A 22581-nucleotide genomic window follows, 5' to 3' on the forward strand; every position below is an offset into this window, starting at 1 on the left:
ATTCATAACTAATCAAGAAATACCTCATCTAAATTTTATTTCACGTCGAGCAAAATATATACATAACTCACCTTCTTTCGCTAGATCATAGCTCGTTGCTCGTTAGCTACTCTCAACTTGTTAAACATCATCTCATCAACTACTCTCAGCTATTGAACTCAATAACAGAGAAAACTTAAGAGAGATGTTAGAATGCGTGCGTGCACAGATAATTATGATGATTAAGTGGTATCTGTATAAAAGAGTTTAGCTTGCCATTTGGGCCCCCAAGATATTGGGCCTTAAATAATCGTTAAACACAGTTGGGCTTTTCGGTAATATCTGTGCCTGTAGAAACAGACCAATAATGAAGGTTTGAATGTAAAATGTAGGCTTTCTTTTCACAGCAAAGGAAGAAGTAAAATTATATTCATATAAAATGAAAATCCCACCTATGCATTGAAAGGCTTCAAAATTGCTTAAAAATGTTGCTTTTCTGTAAAATTCTCTACAACAAAAGTATATACCTAACTGGCTAACTGTTAACCTATCCAGTTCAAATACTTCTTTGTTTTTGTCCCCTCTTACCCCTCATTTACAAAGGCAAATTGTCCTCTATATATTCTTACATCAATCTACTACTCATGTACACATGTTTCCCCCCGCCCATCAATTTGCCCCCAACAATTACCAAAAACCCCCTCAAAAACCCGACACTGATAGCGCTGGCCCTTTCTTCAGAACAACTAACTACAGGTGGCGCCATTCCGATACATGGAGCTTTATCTGTCCAATTATTACAATCATCTCTCATTAGTACTAAAACATCATAAGAAAGTAGGATACTGACAAAAGATGTGTATATATTTCAGGTAAGAAAATTTACCAAATCACTCCACCAGCAACTCTGTGTTCGTCCGATTGGCGAGCATGTATGAGTGTCCGAAAAAGGGACAGCTTGTCTAGGTGGATCGGTTCTCGAGGCATCTCAAAATGTTATAAAGCTTCTAGAACTATTGAAGATTTGGTGAACACGGAAAGAACAAAGGGGGCCTCTTCGCCAGGGTGGATTGTTGTAGGAACAATAGTGTACCCCTTGGGATCAGGATCTAATACCATTTCACACGATATTTCTCGAGAATTTACATAGTCTGTCCCACCAACTGATTCGTGCATGTAAATGTTGTAAGCTGCTCGATGTCCACGTGTCTTTAGTATCCTCATACCTATGTAAAACATCATCGAATCATGGCTCGATTGGTAGTTTCTAAAACCAGCTGTTGTCCTCGAGAAGCTCACACCCTGCATAGATATATATACAACACAAGTTTGGGATTATTGCAGCTTATAAGCTTCATTTGATTATAAGTTTGCATATAGTATTTTTTGTGTCTATGTACCTGCGTTAATGTAATGAAAACATGAATAGGTAATGATGCATCTGCTCCGGTGGCTCTCAGGCGAAACTGTGGATTTTGATGCCAAGTTTCGTAGTCTTGGCAGCCGCCAGCACTGTATCCCCGCCACTGGCTATGAACGGAGTAACGCATTTCCGGTGGGTAAACACGGCATACATATATCGACCTGAAATGTATCTGAAAATCTTGCCATGACATCCAAAATATACCGTCTTTAGCCTGTTCACAATATTCGCAGCATTAGATAAAATTCAATGATTTGTAATAATTTTCGAAAGAGAATATGCTCAAGCATCATTTTTTTTTTACCTGTGGGGTATGCTTGAGCTTGTGCTTCATCCTGTCTGTCCATTCAGGAGATGTATCGGACCAAGGCCCATTCCACTCAACCTCGTTCGCCCATGGATTTCTCACCTGAACTAGTTTATGCCCATCCACTTCTCGTATCTGAACAAAAGATTGAAGTACGCAAAAGAAGTGAACATAAAATTCAAAGGGTATTTTTATTACATGTCCTCGATTGACATTGATATATCATACATACCTGTAATATTGAGTAAGCGTGGCCTTGTACAATTCCGCTAGAAGAAACGTGGACGTCAGAGCCAGACGGGCTTCCAGCACCGAGCAAAAAGCCTTCTTGTTTAAAACGTAATAATTGAGACCAAAGTCTTCCACTTGCAAGATCGATTTGGGATTGGGCGCTTCTCATGTCAATTTCTTCACCTGCACCACCAGTGAGGTCCACTAGAGCATCTTGAACGAGCCCACCTTCTAATGCTTCGTATGATCCATGCAGTTTAGCATATGCCTTTTCAAGTAATGACACCCATAGTTCGTTACCCTTTTTGCTCGTTGCAAATGCAGGTTTTCCAGGTGATTCACATGGGATCCAATCGTCTACAACTACTGGAACCCACTCCCCCTGATATCCATAAATCAAATAATTAAAAATCTAAATACGGTGTTCTTTAATGTACTTTTCAAGTAATTGTCGAAATAATAACATAAAATAAACTTCACCTGAATGCAAAAGCGAACTGTGTAGATTCCTTCTTCGTTGTAGTCTGGAGTAATAATGACTTCAGATATTCGTGAAACCTCAGTTAAGACAGCAACCGCACTCAAAAACCAACAATCACCCAAACGACCCTGTTCATGTTTTTGACATTCAGATGAATATACAGAAACAAGGACACACAACAAACAACATGGGCAGTATCAAACATAAATACCTGACAGACATCAGAAGGATTTGCTGTCCCCGAAAATAAGCACGGACTACAATTTAGATGCTTCTCTTTGACTATTTCATCCGGCCTCATCCATTGTGAGACAACCTATCATAAACATCACGACCAGTTATGCAAAAACAATCTTTAAAAAACAAAACAACATTATGTCAGACAAGAAGTTACCTGTAACTTGGGCGGGGGGTTGCCAGGATCAACAAACAATGAACGATCACTTGGCGGGAACTCTTGATCGGTAAAATGTACTTCTCCTCTTGCCAAGAGAGCTTCCTTAACTGCAAGCTCCACCGAGCGCATGCGTTGATTGATTTCATCCTGACTGTCCATTCTAGGTTTCCTCAACCTTCTAGTGAAAGAATCAACATCCACGATCACTCCTTCTCTTTCCGATCTTCGCTTCCTCCCACTTGAATACTGTCCATCCCAATCCACCTCATCTCTATCGTAGAGATCAACCTCTGCTGGATCACTGTCCCACTCCTCAACCTATAATTTAAACGCATGAAAAGAAATGTTATTACACATGGAAAGAAAAACTCAGACAAGGAATGGAACTCAAGCACGAACCCTTGGAGGAGAATCTGCCCACTGCCAGTTGTCATCAATGTGGTCCATCGAGTTGTAATCTACAGCACCCATTGAAGATGGCAGAGAGGCGATCTCGTCTTCACTCAAGCACCTTCCCCAAAGGAAAACATCCATTACATGCATCTTCGATTCGGCATTTTCGCTGTCCGATCTTCCGAATGCATCGATATCCGTGGGTGGTCTAACACCCACCCAAACATCCGTTCCTTGTTCCCATATTCCATTCCCCACATTTAGTGGAAGTCCTGTCTGATAACCATCATAACCACCGTCGATGAAGCAAGTTGCCTCGCCTAATTCAGCATCAATAGTCATCGTAATAATATGCCACCTGCAAAAAAAGAAACCTCAAGAGTCGTAAAAAAAGAAAAAAATCGAAAACGGTGGAGTTTTGATTCGAAAAATAGGGATACAAACCTTCCATCTCCAATACTTGATGAACTTATACTCCACTCTTTTGCAACAGTAGTTTGTCTATCACCTTTTGTGATTAAACGGAGGCCAACTTGTCCAGCCTCGATACCTTGTTCAGAGCCAGCCACGAGAATCTCCCAACAAACTTTTCGTTCGAATTCGGTTCCCAACAGACAAACTGGTCCAGACTCGGGTTGAATCATTGCAGCTATGGAGAAACTAACTTTCTGGCTCTGGCATAAACTAGGATCGATTTGACCACAGTGCCTTCCACTTGTTGTGGCTTCATCATCAAGAACACACACAGCACCCGCAAGTCCAGTCTGCAGTGCCCGTTGAGATAACTGAGTTGCGCGTATTCTACGAGCAATGCTCGATACTCTCTCACGAGCGAATGAATCGTCGAGTACTGAATCGCCTCCAATAGCACGAACGGCAGCCGCCATGGCTGCCGCCTCCCTGCCACCAGCGTTAGGGATAGATGATATGAGAGAGGCCTCAATCTCCTTCCATTTGCGTTCTTCCTTCTCCAAGAGAGCTTTTCTCCTTTCTTTACCCTTTCCTTCCTCTTCACGTCTCTGCATCAAAGCTTCCTCTTCCATCTCCTTCTCTCTGATATAACTATCCTGTATAATTTCGAATTGTCTACGGTCCTCAGGCATCCACTTCTTGATTTTTCTCGCACTTAGATCCGAAAAGCCTATGCTGTCCAGGAACAGCCTTAATCGAACCTCATCCTGGACCCTTTCAGCTTTGGCTGTCAAACCGAGCAAAAGAAGTAAATAGCCGCCAAACTTATCCCACATGTAAACCCATTCAGTATCGATAGCTTCTTCGAGAGCAAGAATTCGGGCATGGGCACACATTTCTCTCCTGTGGCCTACATCACTGATAACTTCGTTGCGTAATAACTTCCAGCTCCTCAATCTGGAGAAAAATGATCCTGCAGACAGTTCTTCGTTTCTCAGACGGTCTCGTAATTTCATGACATCTGCCCTAGGGAGAACAAAGTTCCCTGCTCTATCCCGTGCAATAGTAGGATCTCCGACCAAAAGAGCAGCTGAACTTGCTGACCTCTGAGGAGCAGAGTATGTTCCAGATAAAGCATTTCTTGTCTGCATGGAGTTTCGATATTTTAGATTTAAACATACGTATTACTCAGATAAGAAAAAACTTCCTTCCTTCAGCATGACAAACAAAGCCATGACTTTAAAGAAAGGACAAGCAGCTAAGTGGGTTCACCTTGGTTGCTGATCTAGCAGTGGCCTGTATTATAGTTTCCTTACTAAGGAAGTGAACGGCATCTTCCACCATCTGAGAGAAAATAAAATGTTAAGAGAGTGGAAAAATGGGGGAAATTTGATTTTTTGATGTATTTAAAACGCTAAATTGGAAACTCAAAGTAAAAACCTCGAGAGTTAAGCAAGAACGTGATACAGCAAATCCAAAGGCCACGACAAGGGTAACAGCTGATACAGCAGCACCAGCAAAAGGTGGGTAAATCTTCAAACTGGCAACAACGCCCCAGCCTTCAATTGCCAATGCAATCCCGTAAAGCACAAGAAATGCAGCACTGAATGGAAGATATAAAAGCTTAAACATTAGAAATAAAATGAAGCATCTAGCTAAGCAATTTGTTTTAACAAACTCGAGCTACGTTCCTACGTATAGTAAAGATGAAAAAAATAAATGTGATATTGATGAAGGAACTTTAACAAACCTGACATTTTTTCCACAATCTGCATGAGCATCATAAACATATACAGGCAATACCCTCGGAGAATAAATTACTATAGGAGGAGAAAGGAGTACCTGCGATGTTCATGCAGGAAGATAAAAAAAAGATATGTCATAATTGGAAAAAGATAAATAGTTCTGATTCACAGAGTAGGCTAAGTTAAAGTATCATCAGCTGTAACTCACAGTTAATGCTCTTCCAGCCAGTAGGAAAAGAAATGAGAAGTAGCCAACTGATGCGCCAACAAAAGCTTTATCTGGAAATGAAAGTTATTTTAGATCTCGTAAATATCGAATCAACTGTGTGAAAATAATGACGCAGGGAATTTTAACCAGTTACTAGGTACAAAATCGACGAGGAAATGCTTTTTTTACCTTGAACCCAACCAACAAAAAACGCCGCCAGAGCCAAAAGAAGTGCAAGGAAACAAACAAATAACATCTGGAACCGTGTCAAGTAAAAATTGTTTGAAGCCCAGTACTGAATGACACCAATGGCAAGGACTAGAAGGAGAACAACTAAAAGGAACGATGCACCAATCTGTAATGAAAAAAAGATACTCGTTCGGTGTGGTAAAACTGCATATAATGCCAGATAAAGAGGTTCTAAAAAAATGCTTACTAACCGTCCATGGTTCAATTGTAACTGTAACAGCTGAAATTGCACCCAGCAAAAGAACTAGGCCGATAGTTATAAATATATATGCACCTCGAGAAAGCTTCCAGTTATCATCTCTCCTGCAATCATTTACTCAGACTGTGAGCCACTTGCATATCCGGATCGAGAACTATAGTCACAAATTGGTGACCACAATAAATTATAATTATATTGCACTATAGGACCGCTTACCATTTTAGCAAACCAGAAGATAGAAACAATATTGCAGGCATGCAAATCAATGGAAGCAAAGCGGCAAGGAAGTCGGCCTTTGTTGGAATCTGGTCACTCCTCGATTCTACAACCTTAATGTATGATGCCCCACAAAATGATACAAGTACAGCTGCAAAAGTCGAGAATTAGTCCTTAGTAAGAAATGTGACACCAATCCCATAAATGAAATCAAATAAAACAGTGAGTGATAATAGTATAGTATATTAAATTTCACCTGCAAACGATCCAATGCAAACAGCAGATGAGAGAGAAAATCGATAGGTTGCAAACCACGACACTATGGGCAGTACACCAGTAACTATTAGTGCGATTGCAGAAGTCATTGCCCAGCCGAGATACACCGATGATGCATAGGGAGATAAAACAGTTTGCTGATCTCCAGTCCACCCCTTGTAGCGTAAATCATTCAAAGGCTTTGCAGATATAATTCCACCAAGAGCTAATAGAGATCCAGCAAATAAGGCTATGCAAATGAAGAGAACAGCACCCTGACAACAAATTGTAACACCTTCATCAATTAGAGAAACAAGAGATTTGAAGGATAAGTCAGCAATCTAACTTATGAATTATATTACAAGTCTCACAAGATTGAGTTATATGGGAAACCATCATATTTGTGATGAAAACGAACAAAGAAAATAAATATTTAAAAAGGTTATACCTCTTTCCTTATAAAACTATGACTTCCAGCACGACCTGTGTCACTAGCACCTGAAACCCAAAACTTGTAGCCATTGTGAATCCATATGGGAATGCCAACAGATAGGCATGCCACCATCAGAGGCACTGTCAAAGACAGTCCCAGAAGAACTGACGACTTGCTGCAAAACCAATTACAATAAAAATTAGTTTAAATTGGCAAATCGTAACTACTACATAAGATATATACTTTTAAGATGTTAAAAGTAAGAAAATTGTACCTCAAGAAGGAAAGCAACAACCCTACTGAAGTGCACACTAACCAAGCAATGAAGCCATACTGCATATGATAGAAAGAAAAGAAAAAATAGGAGATGTCAGATAAGCAAAAATATTTTAGCCCCACTAGAAAAGTTGCATGATTAGGAAAACTGAAGACCGAGGAATCAAGGGGAACAAAATCAGAGACATCCCAAGGCAATAAGAATAAGATTTGTTGTTGAGATTCAGGATAAACATCCATTTAAACAGGCTAAAGTAAATAATCTGACAGCCATGCAGGTAAACGCCAGAGTTTCGTGGACTGAATTACTTAACATTATGTCATATGTAAGAGGAGAAACTATGGAAAAACGATGGTAGTTAGCAATATGGTATTACTACGTATACGTAGTCTTCGAATGAATAAGAACAAAATGCCGATAAAAGAAACAACAGATGATATAGAAGTAGTACAGTGAAAAACATCAACTGTAGAAGTATCCAGAGCACATATGGTAGCATACCTTCCTAGGTTTCGAAGTCATAGACAATTCTTCAGATTGAAGTGATCTAAGGAAAGCCATAACTGACCAAACAACAGGAGATAGTAGCAGTACAGCAATGCCAAATTCAAACTGCATAACAGGAAACCAAACATGTAATGAGAACTAAAATGACACAAAAATTGTGCTCAAAGATATTATCACAAAAACCGCAGAGTTAACAAATAATATATATTAATGGTCAGTGTACCTGCTGGTGTGTAGCATTTATTAGATTGATTGTGTTCGGGCGGAAAATGCCAATAACCGTAGTCTCCACGCTAAAGACAAAACTGAACAGAAGCCATGATCGCTCTGGTGTACCTGCTATGTAGTGCAAGACTAGTCTACAGAGTTGAAGCCATTTCTCCAAACCACGTAGTCTAAGCTCTTCCGAAAACGAAATTTGATTAGGTGGCATATTGTCAACACTGTTTGAATCCATCACAGTCATGTTAGTATTGTCACGGTGATCCCTGTCTGCATCCAAACTACTTCTTTGCAGCAAAGCAAGGATCATAGGATCCAATCCGTTCTCCTTCAGCATCACAGCAAAATTAGGATCGAGCCCTTTGTCTTGCAGTAAATTCGTCAGTTCAAGCTCTCCCTGTCTTGATCTTCTTTTCAAGATAGATTTAATCCTTGGATCGTTCAACTTTTCCTGGAAAGCAAGGGCCAAATTCAACTCCAGTGCCTGATTTGCAGAATTAGATCCACTAGACTCGCATCCCTGGCTTTCCATTCCACTACTGGAACAAGCTACCAAAGAGTTGTTATGTTCGAAACTTTTATCAACATATGAAGGCCCGACAACTTCAGTCTCTTGAACTACAGAACGACAAGAACTACTATGTAATGCGAAACTTGGCCGTCCACTATCAATCCCCTTCTCACTGTGAATCCCTTCAATGTTATTCCAGCTAGAAATATCGCCGGTGCAAGGTGCTGTACCATTACCAAGGTGACCAGCCTCTGCACTACTACTCCGCTTCACACTTGAACCACAGCCTTCAGATGAGCTGGATGAGCATTGCTCTTTCTTACGGAATCCTTCTCTGAGGCGAATTACTGTACTCTCCAACGCATCTCTTCTTGCAGTGGACGGGTTAGTGACTGACAAATGGCGAGAAACCGCAGCTCCAAGAAGCACAGATGCCACAACTGCATAGCTAATACAATGTCCTAGATACCTGTAACAACGAAATTGTGGTTCAAGTCTTGATCAAATAAACAGGAAGAAAGAAATAGGTATTTAGGTGTAGAATGTTGTTGAAAACAAGATGAAAAACGAACCAGTAATAGACTCCAAAACATATCAGGAAGACACGAGAAATCCCAGCAACTATAAGTGCAGCAACACGACTTTTAAGCAGCTTAAATCCATAAAGGCATGTTCCAACATTCCAATCTATCAGAGACAAAACAATATTAGGATTGTGATAACCGAAGAATTGCATATTGGAGAATTTGGAGTAATGTACTTATGTAGTTAGTGGATATACCAAGAATAATTACTGCAGCTGATGTGATGGCTCCGAGCCAGTGTGACTCTTTGGCTGTCAGGCCATATAAGATCGAATATACAAGCAGAACTACAAGGGAACCAAAATAGAGAAGCCCGAGGTGTAAAGCCCTGAAAGGATCAAATGCAATGGGCATTAGTTAAAAAACTCAAGATAAGATATCACAGAATGGACATATAGAAATCACATTACAAACAAAAGCATAAGCCTAAGAGCATTAGTAAGATCTACAATGAAGAGATCGGCAAGGAAAGACCCATGTGGAGCACATTGACATTAAATGAAAACAATTAGACGTAAGACTTGCCTTCTAGATTGTTGAGGGTATAACTCATTGGGATCTGGTGGTTCAGGTAAGCAAGCAACAGGACCAACCTCAATACAATCAGAGTAAGCAAATTTATATGCCCTTCTCACATATTCATCGATATCTACACCGCTGCCTGCCAGATTCATACAAAAAGGATAAACAAAGTACAACTAACGTAAAATTTGATGCCCAGAGAAAACAAATGCAAGACTTACCATTGAAGACCATCCTACATATGAATAGCATGTTTATTGCTAGGGCAATTGCTGACACGCCAAAGAAAAAGCCAGAAGGTGAATATCGCTCAGATGCCTTTGCACCCGCAGTAACATATACAGCACAAAGTTCATATGCACAAAGCAACCCAACAGCTAGAAGAAGAAGAATCGCAACAGCCCCTGTACAAGATTGTTATAAGGGTTAGATGAAATGGGATTAGTGTGAAAAGAACATGCCTAAGCTGTAACAGAAAGTTCAGTCTATATACATACTTGAGCTTTGCCATTGTGTTCTCCACCAGAGCATTATGGAATAGAATGCCAAAAGCAGAGCAACTCCAGCCATTATAACGGCTAGACCGATTATATCTCGCCCTAATATCACTATCAACCAGCATCCCCATACAATAAGCACCACAATGGGAGAAATAACAATCATCCATGCACAGAGAGAAAGAAGACCACATAATATTCCCAACTGAGGTCCTTGCAAGACATCCGGCCATTTTCTAGCAAAGATCCAACTGAAAAGACAAGTGAGGAAGAATTCAGTCAAAATTGTAGATATAGATATGTTGTGTTATATAAATAGTTTCACTTGATATGCTAAATGGTGTGAAAATTTAAAATAATAGGTTAGTGAACTAGATAAATTATTTTCTATTGTTAACAATAACAAAGATATTGGAATGAACCACCACACTGAACTTTCAAAGCTGCTTCTTGCATTCCATTGCACGTTGAGTTATCAATGAATTCAAGACTCCGTTTAAGCTCAAACTGAACTAAGAGCTTAGTGTGTTCCAATAAAAGGGAAACTAGTATTCAGGATACATTGACCTAGGTACAGACTTTCTGCAAGACACGTGAATTGCTACATCTTCCAGAAATCAGACAATCGTGTCTGATAAAGAATCCTAGAGTCTCAAAGCCTTAATATAGATACGAAGACATGGAAGATATTACAAGAAATACAGGGCTAAATAGCATTTAGATGAGATTTTACAGGAACATTTACTTTGTATACATCATTTACTGAATAAAGAACAATTTCACATCTGCTAAGTTCTTAAAAACTTCAGCCGCTCTTAAATTCCATTAACGCATTTATAGTTCCAATTAATACGGTATGTGAAAAAATCTTATTAATTGTGACAGAACATATGATCTGCAAGTAATAATTATTCTCATTCGACCAATCTTATTGTGGCTAATCCAATTAGTGCGGCATGCCCCACATCACACTTCCAATGTAGAGACATAGAACCGATCTCAAAGATAAAGGAAAAACAATAATATCAGCATTAACTAACAAGAATACAGCTCAGTATCTTCATTAATTAGAATGTGCGTAAACTCTAATCCGTCTATTAAAGACTAGATTTCACTGCAATCAAATTGATATGATCCCGAAAATAAAAAAAAAATGGGTACAGAAAACTAGATACACGGGCCAAAGAGAATCACCTATAAATGCGCCAAGGCCGCCAATTGACCAACCAGAGTATAGCAAAAGAAGCAGCACCCAGAACAGAGAAAAGGGTCCCCGAAATTACACATGCCAGGATCAAGCCATGCTCCTCTTCCATTTCTATCATCTACAACTACCACAAAAACTCATTAGTTGCCCAGCAAAGAAAACTAAACTTTATCAGAAAACTCAAAACCCTAATCAAATAAAACCAGAACCCAGCAGTCCCACTTGCACAATTCCATTAAAATTGAACAGTAAAATCAGTAATTATGAACTTAACAAGACAATAAAGACACAAACTTTGAAGCATATACGCGAGGTTACCTCTATCTCAGAGAAAATTGAGGCATTTCTCTCAATAATTTAGCTAAATAAGCTACTGTCTTGCAGAAAAATGCCTGCCCCTCACCATGGTGAACACAAAGAAACTTTGTGGTCTTGCCCTAACTTCCTACCCCTCGCCACGGTTAAAAGGGTAGAAGAAAAAGGGATAAACAAAAATCAAAATTAAAAAAAAAAATGCAATTATTGTTCAACAGTAAGAGTTTGAGGGCAAAGCAGAGTAATATTAGAAACCCTAGAAAATTAAGACAGAGGAAGTGAAATGTAAGTATGTGGGGAGAAAGAATGCAGGTCTCAAAGGTTGTTTTGTTTAGAAAGAGAAATAGAGCAGAGACAGTGGAGAAGAAAGAGTAAAGTGTACCCCTCTGGATATTAAAATAAAAATAAAAAAATACAAAGACATAAATAAATAAATAAATAAAAGAAGAAAAAAACGAAAAAAATATATATTTTAATAGAATATGTAATTCTGTGGTCGTAAATGTATAAAGTAACAGCTGAGAATTTAGTCGGAGGGGAATGGGATGCAGAGTTGTGGAAAAAGGCGTGGGTATCACGAACCAATGAGATATTAGATTTGGCGAGTGAGATTATATTCAGACATAAGTCTAGTCCGATACGTGTTCTTAATTACTGGACACACATGCTTGGTAATTACATAACATATACTTATATAGATATCTACTAGTATATCATATCTTATATTCTCATCAAAAAAAAAAAAAGTATCATATCTTATATAATAAGATGCTTAAAAATGAGAGTGATTATTGTAATTGAGTATTACTACTCTCTAATTTTGTATTTGTCTTTAACAAAAAAGAAAAGATAATAAACCTTGAACATAGATTAGTTAATCCGTAAGAGTTGATATCTTATGGAATAATAAAAAAGCAGCATTTATGCATTATTATTTATTTATTTGGTGAAGTGAAAAATAGTAAAAATAAGATATGGATGAAAAAATAAAATTGGGCCTAGAATTAAAGCCGGACATAGTTCAATTGGGTATAGCCCATAAAGGCATGGGCTCGGGCTTGGAATTATTTTTTTTTTGATTTTAATAAGCTAAATATTTTAATATGGGTGTTCCATCGAAGCACTTGTCAAGAGTTGAAAATTGAAGAACCCATCCATATTCCATCATCATCGCTCACTGTTGTATCTCTAATCTCTTAACTGTATGTCTGTATATGACCACCCGTGAGCACTGTATAAATTACTCTCTCTCTCTCTCTCTCTCTCTCTCATTAACTTCATCTATTAATTAATACAAAAAAACATTCCTTTACTCGTTACTGTCAAAACGTTCAAACAAAATATTTTCTTATAAAATAAATTTGAGAATAATTCGTTTTAAAGTACATTTCACATTTTTTTTTGTGTAATTGCATTTGCATTATGCTAGAATGTAGTTATTGAGTGGACATATATATAAAATGTGTGTTCCTTTCTAAATAAAAAAAATAATAGTAATAATAACTTTAGTAATATATGATATGATATGAAATGAGGGCTAATAATATGCAAAAGATAGGAAAAAGATAATATATATAACAATATTATTATAAAGAAAAAGGTTAGTGGGTTCTCACTCAAAAGAAGTGGGCGTGGCATCAAGAATCCAAAGATTAAATAAACTTTTGTTCATTCCACTCACATGCAAATCTTTTCAGTCATCACATTCCACTTTAAAAGAAAGAAAACCCAACAACATTAAACAAACTCCTACAGTCCTACTAAAAGATTTTCCATTCATTATGATTACTTTAATATTACTATTGGTTATTATTGTCACTAAGCACTGTCATTATCTTTTGTTTATTCTACATAATCATAAAGTTGATTAGCATATTAATAATAATAAAGAAAGAATGAAAGAAAGAGAGAGAGAAAATGACAAAGGAGGGCCTGCTGCTTTCTTTTCATCTTTTCAAGAAACATGGCCACCCACCATTCACTTACATGGATATGGACCTAGAAAAAAAAAAACAACCTTTCGAGGAAATCTAAATCAAGGGTCAAAAACTTCCCACTACACAGTTAACTTGCATTCACACTACACAAACCTCTAACATAACTAGACAATTTTAAATTTCAAAAAAAAAAAAAAAACAAGGGGTTGTTGAATGTTACAGAGGAGGTGCTTCAAAGGGCTCACTTTTTTTTTTCATTTTTCATTTTTTTGTTGGGATGATGAAATTAAGAGCAATTAGGGTTTCTACCAGGGCCTCCATAGTAAAAGTAATGCCCCCAATCCCCATTACTCCCAGTTTGGACATCATAGCAATTGGATTGCTCAGTGAAAGTACCAAGTTCTTTTGGAGCTTTGAGGTTGTTGGAGCTGTCAACAACTTGTATGTTCCTGAAATAGCTCGACTTTCCAAAACCTTCTTCTGGAAAATGACCGCTTCCCATTTGTGTAGATGTGTGCTGCCCATCGGGCTCCGAGTTTACTACCTCCCCACCCCACTCGATCATTGATGCACTCTCTGCCAAGTATGAGAACAAGAATGATGGCCAATACCCCAATACATACCCATTCCCAAACTGCATCCACCAATGTCCCTCTTTCGGATCCTATAAACAAACAATAATCAAAATATATCTTGTGAATAAATCGATTTATTTGGAATGCACCACGAAGCAAGAATGACAAGTTATAAACAGATTGTCTTTCAATAGAGCGAAATGATATCCAAGAATGTGTGACTATAAAGCAAGAAATGAACAGTATTATTCAATCACATGCTTGTTACTCTTTTTTCTTTTTTTTTCTTTTCCAGGACAGGGATATGATTATCACCACCATTTTAATTTTCAATACAGTTGAGCCAACTAATTATTATGCCAATTGAAAAGCAAAGAAAAAGAAACTAATTATGGCGATTGGTGGTGAATTGTGTATTTTTACCTTCCAGATGAGAATGCTAATATCGTATTGCGAATTCCGGTATGCAGAAACAGGAGAGATGCTGGCACCCATTGCTATTTCACTGTTGACTTGAATGAAGCCCGAGCATAGAAGATTGTAGCAGCCCGTTGCTTGATATGCATCGCTCTGTAACAATCACAAATTGAAGATACTAAGAAAAAATCGCATGAAAATTAAGGTCAAAAGTAAACAAAAACAAAAAGGCTAGTAGATCGAGCTTACGGTCCAATAAGTGAAGAGCCTGGTGTTGTTGTCTCCATAGAGATCTGGACTGACCTGAAATCATGTACATATATATATCCATCATTAATCCATTACATCACAATACATTACAAATAAAGATAAAGATTTCCCTGATGAGGGAGTGAGGGAGTGAGTGAGTGATAAATAATACCTGCCAACCAGCTTCAATACTATTAAGATCTTCACCAAAAGAACCACCTAAGACCCAAATCTGGGACAAGCTGAACTCATTGGGCTGTTGTATTTTGGGTTCCCAAACATTAATAGTAGCTTTTGCTCCATAGTATCTATCCCCTTCCACATAAGCTATAGCATGCTGGTGGTAACACATTACAAAAATAAACTAATTCAGTTCAGTTCAGTTCAGAGCAAATGGAAAAGTAGTTACATAATAAGAAAAAGAAAAAGAAAAAAGCAATCTTTTATGGATTTTTTTCTTTTTTTTTTTTCTTTTACCATGTAAATAAATTACCTGATGACCGCTTTCATTAATGAGGTCTGGATCTGCAGACCTGGGTTTGAGTAGGCTTCTGTGCTTCTTCTTACCATATCTTTTGACAGAAGTAGCCCTTAACACATCTTCTTTCTTTGTCCTCCTAATAGGAATGGTTTCTTGAGGGCACTTGCCATTCATATGCCACAGCTGAGAGATTGAATTAATTGTTGTCTCTTCTTCAGACATTTTGTTGTCAGCAAATTTTAGGGCTTCCGGCATTGTCTGGATTTTGTGGTCTTTGAGAAAAGGATGATCAAAAGCTGGTTGATGAGAGATGTGCACACAATCTATGATATCCCCATCTGGGCTCTGTTACCAGTTACCACCACAAATTAATTATTTTGTAATTAACTGAGAAGAAGAAGAGATTACATACATACATACATTTCTGATAAAATGAACTCAACAAAACTAGGGCTCAATAACTAATTTGTTACTGTAGTAACCCAAGTAAATACACACACAATTTCTGATCTATCTATCTAAACCCACAAGATAAAATAAAAGTAAAAATGGGTGGGTGGTGGTGGAGCTGACCTGAATGGTTTTAGTGGGGGGCTTATTGAGCCTGTTCAAGTGCTTCTGAACCTCAAGCTTCTGTCTTGAAGAAGGAGATGCCGATGAAATTACCCCCCCACATATGCATACCAACACCAACGCCGCCTTCACCATAAACAACTCCGGTGCACCCATTATATATATTATTCTGGTTAACAACCACCGACTCCCAACAACCAAGATCAGAATCGTTTTGCAAGCTCAATATTCAATAACACAAACCCACCACCATGGAAACCCCAAATACAAGCAAGCAAGCAAAGAAGAACTCTTCTATCTTTTTTAGGGGTGTTACTGAGAAAGACCTCTCCTCTATCTCTCTCTTTCACTTTTCTCCGTTGGGAGCTTCGAAAAATCCAATGTAATTGCAGAGATATACATACTTGTCTGTGTTTTTTTTTTTTTTATTTTTTTTTTTTTTTAATGATAATGGGACTGTGTACTAGTTAGTAGTACTGTAATTCTTAATTACATTTGATTTGATGGAGAATTTTGGCTTTTTGAACACGAGGGAGGGGTAAAAAGGGAATCCTCGAAAAGTTAAAAGATTTTTTCGTAATGGCGGGGCCCACTCTTACACCCAGCTTACTCTTTCCCATTTTACCCTTGCAGTTTGAATCCACTTACTAATTTGCCCCTTCTTTTCTGCTCATTTACCAATGCCCAACGGTTACCAATCATTTCAATTCTCAATTGTTTTATAAAGGGTAATAATATACGCATGCCAAATTAAACATTCAGGCACTTTTTTACCATGATTTTTTACCTTTTTACCATAACTATTTACCTTTTGTACTATTCCTATCCAATCCTATAAAATATAAAACTCAACATTCAAAGTGAAAAAATTCAGGTATTCAACAATTTTTGCGATGGATCCAAACAACTTAGACCCGAATGTAAGTTTTTCGTTTTTTCCCACAACCTTATCTGCTCGTGTGAATTTACGCGAGCACTTGGCAAGTGCTCGTGTAAATTCACACGAGGAGATGAATTTTTTTTTTTTTATTCATGTGCTCGTGTGAATTTACGCGAGCACTTGGCAAGTGCTCGCGTAAATTCACACGAGCACATTAACAATTTTTTTTTTTTAAATTCAAAAAAAATTGTTTTTTTTTTTGACCCACTTGTGTGATTTCACACGAACAGAGAAGGTATGCTCGTGTGAAATCACACGAGCAGAACGTCTCTGTTCGTGTGAAATCACACGAGCAATTAAAAAAAAAATTAACAAGGCCTGCTCGTGTGGATTTACACGAGCGCAGTGGATGCCCATGATGATGATGACACATGCATGAATCCTAGCTACTTACTCATAAAATTACTTTCAACTTTATAAACACCAACTATTAATAATTAGCGAATATAATCACAATTTAACTTAGGGCCCTATTCCATAATAATTATCTAAATCATCTAACGCAATTGTATTTCTGTCATTCATAAACTTAATTAATGATAAAACTTTATTTTATAATGACATTGATTAAGTTTTTATAATAGTTACTATTCAACAATTAATGGTTATCATTATTATTATTATTACTATTTCAACTTTTAGATATATATATATTGTTGGGTTGGAATAATAATAACAATATATATATGGGTCAAATAACTTTTTACATCTGATTTGACCCATCATTGTTCGATTTCGTCCATGTATAATTTATATACATGTTCACGTGACTCCTTCATTATTAATAGTAAATACTAATAATATAATTTTTAACAAACGACAACATGCATAGACATTGTAGTGCATATGTTTTACTCCATTTTCTTTACCCTTTTAATTCATTTGTTTATTTATTTATTAAATGCATACTAATTGGAAAAAAAATAAACAAATATTGCTGGGAGAGTCATGCATTGAGTTCCATGAATTGATGATAACTTATTTAAGTGTATAATGGACAAAGATTCTTCCCTTATATTAAATTATTAATTAATAATAATTAAATTTGATGATGACAGAGGTCAAATTGATATGCTTGTATAAGTACTATTGAGTCAATGTCTGAAACAACACGATTTCCAAAAACCATATATATATAGGATTATTATTATATAATTTTAGTGTTGTTTGGGAGGGTTAGTAAAAACTAAAAAAAAAAAGCATGAGTGTCTTAATTAGTTATAAGGTTAATTATATATATAGTTAGCTACCTAGCTTGGATTTTATTAATTGTTACAAAATGGAGAGCGAACCTTAATTATATATATGCATATGTTTGTGTATATACATATATATATAAATCATGTTAGCTAGCTAGGGAATAGGGATATATATTGAAAAGTAGTGTTTGATCTTAAATGCAGCAGGTAAAAGAGAAGTCGATGAAGAGGAGGTTAGTATTGTCATTACACGTGCACCAGGCCATGTCCATGTTGGGCCCGTATTGGACACACACACTGCAGCAGATCCACATCAATCCTCTATCACAAATTTTCATTACTACTTATTAATTGGGCCTTCATGCATTATTTGCTCCTGCTTAATATTTAATTACTGCTGTACGCCACATATTTGATTTATATATGACCTCCAAAATTATTAGTTAATTTTGTTTTTTTAAGAAATACTTAATTGTCACATCCAGCTATACATGAGCTATATATATGAAACCTAGGTACTTAGAAATATTGTTTGTAATATAATAAGGGCCGGGGGTCCTAACTTTTAAGAGATGTGAGCAAATCTTTTTCATATGCTTCGAAATTTTGTCATTGTTGTTTGTCGAGTTATAGATCATCAGAATAATAAAAAATATGAATATGCATGTGAATGTGGGGGACTCGTGACAATGAATTGGCATTATTAATATATATTTTAGAATATTCCAAACTATATATTTATCAAAGGCAAGTTATAAATTGTGGCCGAGACAAAAAAGAATCATACATATCTACTGCACACATTTGAATACAAGACAATTTTTGTACATCAAAGGGTACGTATGGTTCAATTCTTCATCAACATGCATGCATGCATGGTGGAGAACTAGTATAGGTAGATCAATCCTATTCTATTACAAGGATATATATATAGCTACTAACACCTTTTTATTGTTCAAAACCCACTCGTGCGGCCGTGGCTAGCTCTCTAACAACTCAACACAAAGCACAAAGCACCCATAAACCCTAAATCAGACCAGAACGACTTAGTAACGTAATTAGGTTACCGCGCTCGCCCAAAACCCCAAAGTAAACCTCACCAAATTTGAACTCTCTCACTCGTGTTTCCCTCACTCAAATGTTTATCTCACTTGCTCAACATAAACTTGAAACTAGGAAGATATTCAAATTTTGTGTGTGTGTTCTATCTATATTTCTCTGACATAAATGTTTGTTATATTGATGAAATTAAAAATAGAAGTTGTCTCTAAAGCAGAGAACAAAAACGGTACAACAATCGTCATAGTCGTCAAACAAGTCACGTGTCACTGGAAAATGCTAAGGTGCATCCAATGCGGTGGTACGACCATAAGAGAGACATAAGAAAGATTAGAAAGCACGCGGGTTCAGGAGAGAGGCATAGGTAAAATACATCAAGTGGACGGTTTTGATCAGTTGGTGAAACTCAATAATGGCCAGGATCGAATATCTAAAAGTCTTCCAAGGGTTTGACCGAACAAGAGCCTACTGTGCAGTTGGGCTTGAGTTGTTGGGCCGGCACAAGGAAGATCGGTTAATGGATTGGATTAAAAGTAATTGGGCCAAAATCCAATTAATGGATTATATTGAGTTGTACTCCAAAGTTGAAGGAATATGCTGAGTTTAGGTATTGGGCCTACGAGTGTACTATTTTGCTTACCGATCCAGCAAGAGATGGATCCACTAAACATATAAATATTAAATAGTCGTGCTATTTTCCCCACTTAAATTGCTCAATCCGCCACCATTTCCAGTACAATACATATTTGAATTTAAGAGAGAGAGAAGAAGAAGATTGTAGAGACAAGTTTTGGGACATTTTCTGCTTATTACTCTCCTCTTTCAACATACAGCAAACTATTTTGTCAAAGTCGAACATATGATCAAATTCCGGTCGGCGCAGAGTTTCTGTATCCAGTGCCACAGACACTGTTCGAGCACCGCCGCGCCAACCTCTTCTCAAATCGCTTATTATGTCCGCCTCGGACAAATTGAAACTGCACGAAAACTGTTCGACCAAACTCCCGATAAAACTACTTCCTCATGGAACTCTATAATATCCGGATACTTTCACAACAGCCAGCCCAATGAAGCACAACGCTTGTTCGACGAAATGCCACACAGAAATACTGTTTCTTGGAACGGATTAATTTCTGGATATGTAAAGAATGGGATGATAAAGAAAGCTAGACAAGTGTTCGACTTAATGCCTGAAAGGAATGTCATATCCTGGACTTCCATGGTTAGAGGTTACGTGGAGGAGCGGATGATTTCTGAGGCAGAAGCATTGTTTCGTCGTATGCCAGAGAAGAATGTTATTTCATGGACAGTTATGTTAGGTGGACTTATCCATGAAGGTAGAATTGATGATGCAACAAGACTTTATGATTTGATGCCAGTAAAGGATGTTGTCACTAGAACTAGTATGATCGGTGGCCTATGCTCCAATGGTCGTTTGGAAGAAGCACGAGAGATTTTCGATAGCATGCCGCAGAGGAATGCAGTTTCTTGGACGACAATGATCTCGGGTTATGCACAGAATGGGAAGGTGGATGTCGCTAGGAAACTGTTTGAAGTAATGCCCGAAAGAAACGAAGTTACTTGGACGGCTATGCTTATGGGTTACACTCGATGTGGGAGAACAGAGGATGCGTGGGATCTTTTCAAGGCTATGCCAGACAAACCAGTTACTGTTTGCAATACAATGATCATGGGGTTAGGCGAAAATGGAGAGGTCTCCAAAGCGAGGAAAGTTTTCGACTTGATGGGAGAAAGAGATGATTCAACATGGAGTTCCATGATTAAGGTTTACGAACGAAAAGGTCGTGAATTGGAGGCAGTTAGTCTGTTCCGTTCGATGCAGAGCGAGGGGGTAAAGCCACACTTCCCTTCATTAATCAGCGTTCTTTCGGTTTGTGCCAGTCTTTCCACTCTGGATCACGGTAGACAGACACATGCTCACTTGATAAGGTCAAAGTTGGACGATGACGTATATGTGTCCTCTGTTTTGATTACCATGTACATGAAATGTGGTGATGTTGTCAAGGCCAAAATACTTTTCGACAGATTTTCTTGCAAGGATATAGTCATGTGGAACTCTATGATTACAGGCTACGCCCAACACGGTTTGGGAGATGAAGCTCTACAAGTGTTCAGAGACATGTCTTCGTCAGGCATACAAGCAGATGATGTGACATTCATTGGTGTTCTGTCTGCTTGCAGTTACAGCGGAAAGGTAAAAGAAGGGAAGGAAGTATTTGATTCGATGAAGTCGAAATATAAGATAGAGCCAATAACTGGACATTATGCGTGCATGGTGGATCTGCTTGGCCGAGCTGGACAACTGGACGAGGCTATGAAGTTAATTAACGAGATGCCTGTAGAGGCGGATGCAATTGTTTGGGGGTCTTTAATGGGGGCGTGTAGGAACCACACGAACAGTGACATGGCAGAAATAGTTGCTAAGAAACTTGTTGAACTGGAGCCCAAGAACGCTGGTCCGTATGTGCTATTATCGAATATATACGCATCGAAAGGTAGATGGGGGGATGTAGATAAGGTGAGGAAAAAGATGAGGCATAAAAAGGTGAGCAAGTCACCTGGTTGTAGCTGGATTGAGGTGGAGAAGGAAGTGCATATGTTCACAGGTGGAGAGAGGACACCGCATCGGGAACATAAAGAGATAGTGAAAAAGTGGGAGAAGCTAAGTGGGATGTTGAGAGAAGCTGGATATAACCCTGACGGTGCGTTTGTACTACATGATGTGGATGAGGAAGAGAAGGTGCAGAGTTTGAGACTACACAGTGAGAAGTTGGCTGTGGCTTATGGACTAATGAAGTTGGGTGAAGGGGTGGCTATTCGAGTAATGAAAAACTTGAGGGTTTGTGGGGATTGCCATACTGCGGTTAAGTTGATTGCGAATGTGACTCGCCGTGAAATTATACTTAGGGATGCAAATAGATTTCATCATTTTAAGGATGGCTTGTGTTCTTGCAGAGATTATTGGTGACTCACTTTATTTATTCAATTAATGTTGCTCTCTATCTCATTAATTCATTTTTTTTTTCAAGCCCTCTCCTCTGTTTTAGTTGTATATCTACGCATAACTGAAAATCTCAAGACTTGAAAATATTAAATATTACAAATATAAGATATATTTATAAATTAATATAGGGTAAATTACAAATACCCCCCTGAGGTATGGTCAAATTACAAAAACACCCCTCTTGTTTGGATAATTACAACCACCCCCTCAACTCCTCAAATTTAGTGAAATCTTCGAGATTATATGGAATATTATCACTTTTGTACCCGTTTTATCTCATTCAAACTCTACATTATGAAGCAAGATGATCATAATATGTGATTTTTAGCTTGTATATATCAGTTTTTTGTGCATCGGAAACTATATTTTTACACAAAACGAGTACAAACTAGAGCAAATTTCACGGAATCTAGACGATTATGTTGAATTTGGCACCATAAGGGTGGAGGTGTAAGAAAAAATCATAGTTGAGGGGGTAGATGTAATTATCCAAACAATAGGGGGGTTTTTGTAATTTGACCATACCTCAGGGGGTGTTTGTAATTTACCCATTAATA

At 37.7% G+C, this 22581-nt stretch overlaps 3 protein-coding genes across 4 annotated transcripts; 1 reads left to right on the plus strand and 2 right to left on the minus strand.

The window, feature by feature from the left end:
• Window positions 1–373: 373 nt before the first annotated feature.
• DEK1 (calpain-type cysteine protease family) lies at window positions 374–12069 on the minus strand. 2 transcript variants are annotated; one of them, XM_088817387.1, is made up of 29 exons: window positions 11573–12069; window positions 11242–11378; window positions 10048–10298; window positions 9772–9954; window positions 9554–9689; window positions 9226–9356; window positions 9017–9131; window positions 7935–8913; window positions 7706–7816; window positions 7202–7260; window positions 6943–7102; window positions 6496–6769; window positions 6240–6390; window positions 6016–6127; window positions 5765–5930; window positions 5576–5646; window positions 5373–5464; window positions 5063–5225; window positions 4895–4966; window positions 3656–4767; window positions 3218–3569; window positions 2816–3136; window positions 2633–2737; window positions 2421–2549; window positions 1942–2322; window positions 1707–1844; window positions 1380–1616; window positions 866–1281; window positions 374–765 (listed from the first exon to the last, which is right to left on the minus strand). In XM_088817387.1, the coding sequence occupies exons 2-28, from the start codon at window positions 11370–11372 to the stop codon at window positions 976–978; spliced, it is 6438 nt and encodes a 2145-aa protein (XP_088673513.1). In that variant the 5' UTR covers window positions 11373–11378; window positions 11573–12069; the 3' UTR covers window positions 374–765; window positions 866–975. The 2 variants fall into 2 exon arrangements, with proteins under 2 accessions (XP_088673513.1, XP_012835297.2); XM_012979843.2 differs by having other exon boundaries at window positions 11242–11372; window positions 11573–11986.
• Window positions 12070–13487: 1418 nt separating this feature from the next.
• Window positions 13488–16406, minus strand: LOC105970761 (protein neprosin). Its single transcript, XM_012995591.2, has 6 exons — window positions 15802–16406; window positions 15241–15573; window positions 14920–15084; window positions 14748–14801; window positions 14505–14651; window positions 13488–14170 (listed from the first exon to the last, which is right to left on the minus strand). Exons 1-6 carry the CDS (start codon window positions 15955–15957, stop codon window positions 13793–13795), a joined length of 1233 nt encoding a protein of 410 aa, XP_012851045.1. The 5' UTR covers window positions 15958–16406; the 3' UTR covers window positions 13488–13792.
• A 3327-nt stretch (window positions 16407–19733) lies between these two features.
• Window positions 19734–22031, plus strand: LOC105970763 (pentatricopeptide repeat-containing protein At1g56690, mitochondrial). The gene has a single exon (XM_012995593.2). It carries the CDS (start codon window positions 19859–19861, stop codon window positions 21986–21988), a length of 2130 nt encoding a protein of 709 aa, XP_012851047.1. The 5' UTR covers window positions 19734–19858; the 3' UTR covers window positions 21989–22031.
• The last annotated feature ends 550 nt before the right edge of the window (window positions 22032–22581 follow it).

The sequence above is a fragment of the Erythranthe guttata genome, chromosome 4 (assembly GCF_056151865.1).
Source record: "Erythranthe guttata isolate IM_541 chromosome 4, IM_541, whole genome shotgun sequence".
Lineage (NCBI taxonomy): Eukaryota > Viridiplantae > Streptophyta > Magnoliopsida > Lamiales > Phrymaceae > Erythranthe > Erythranthe guttata.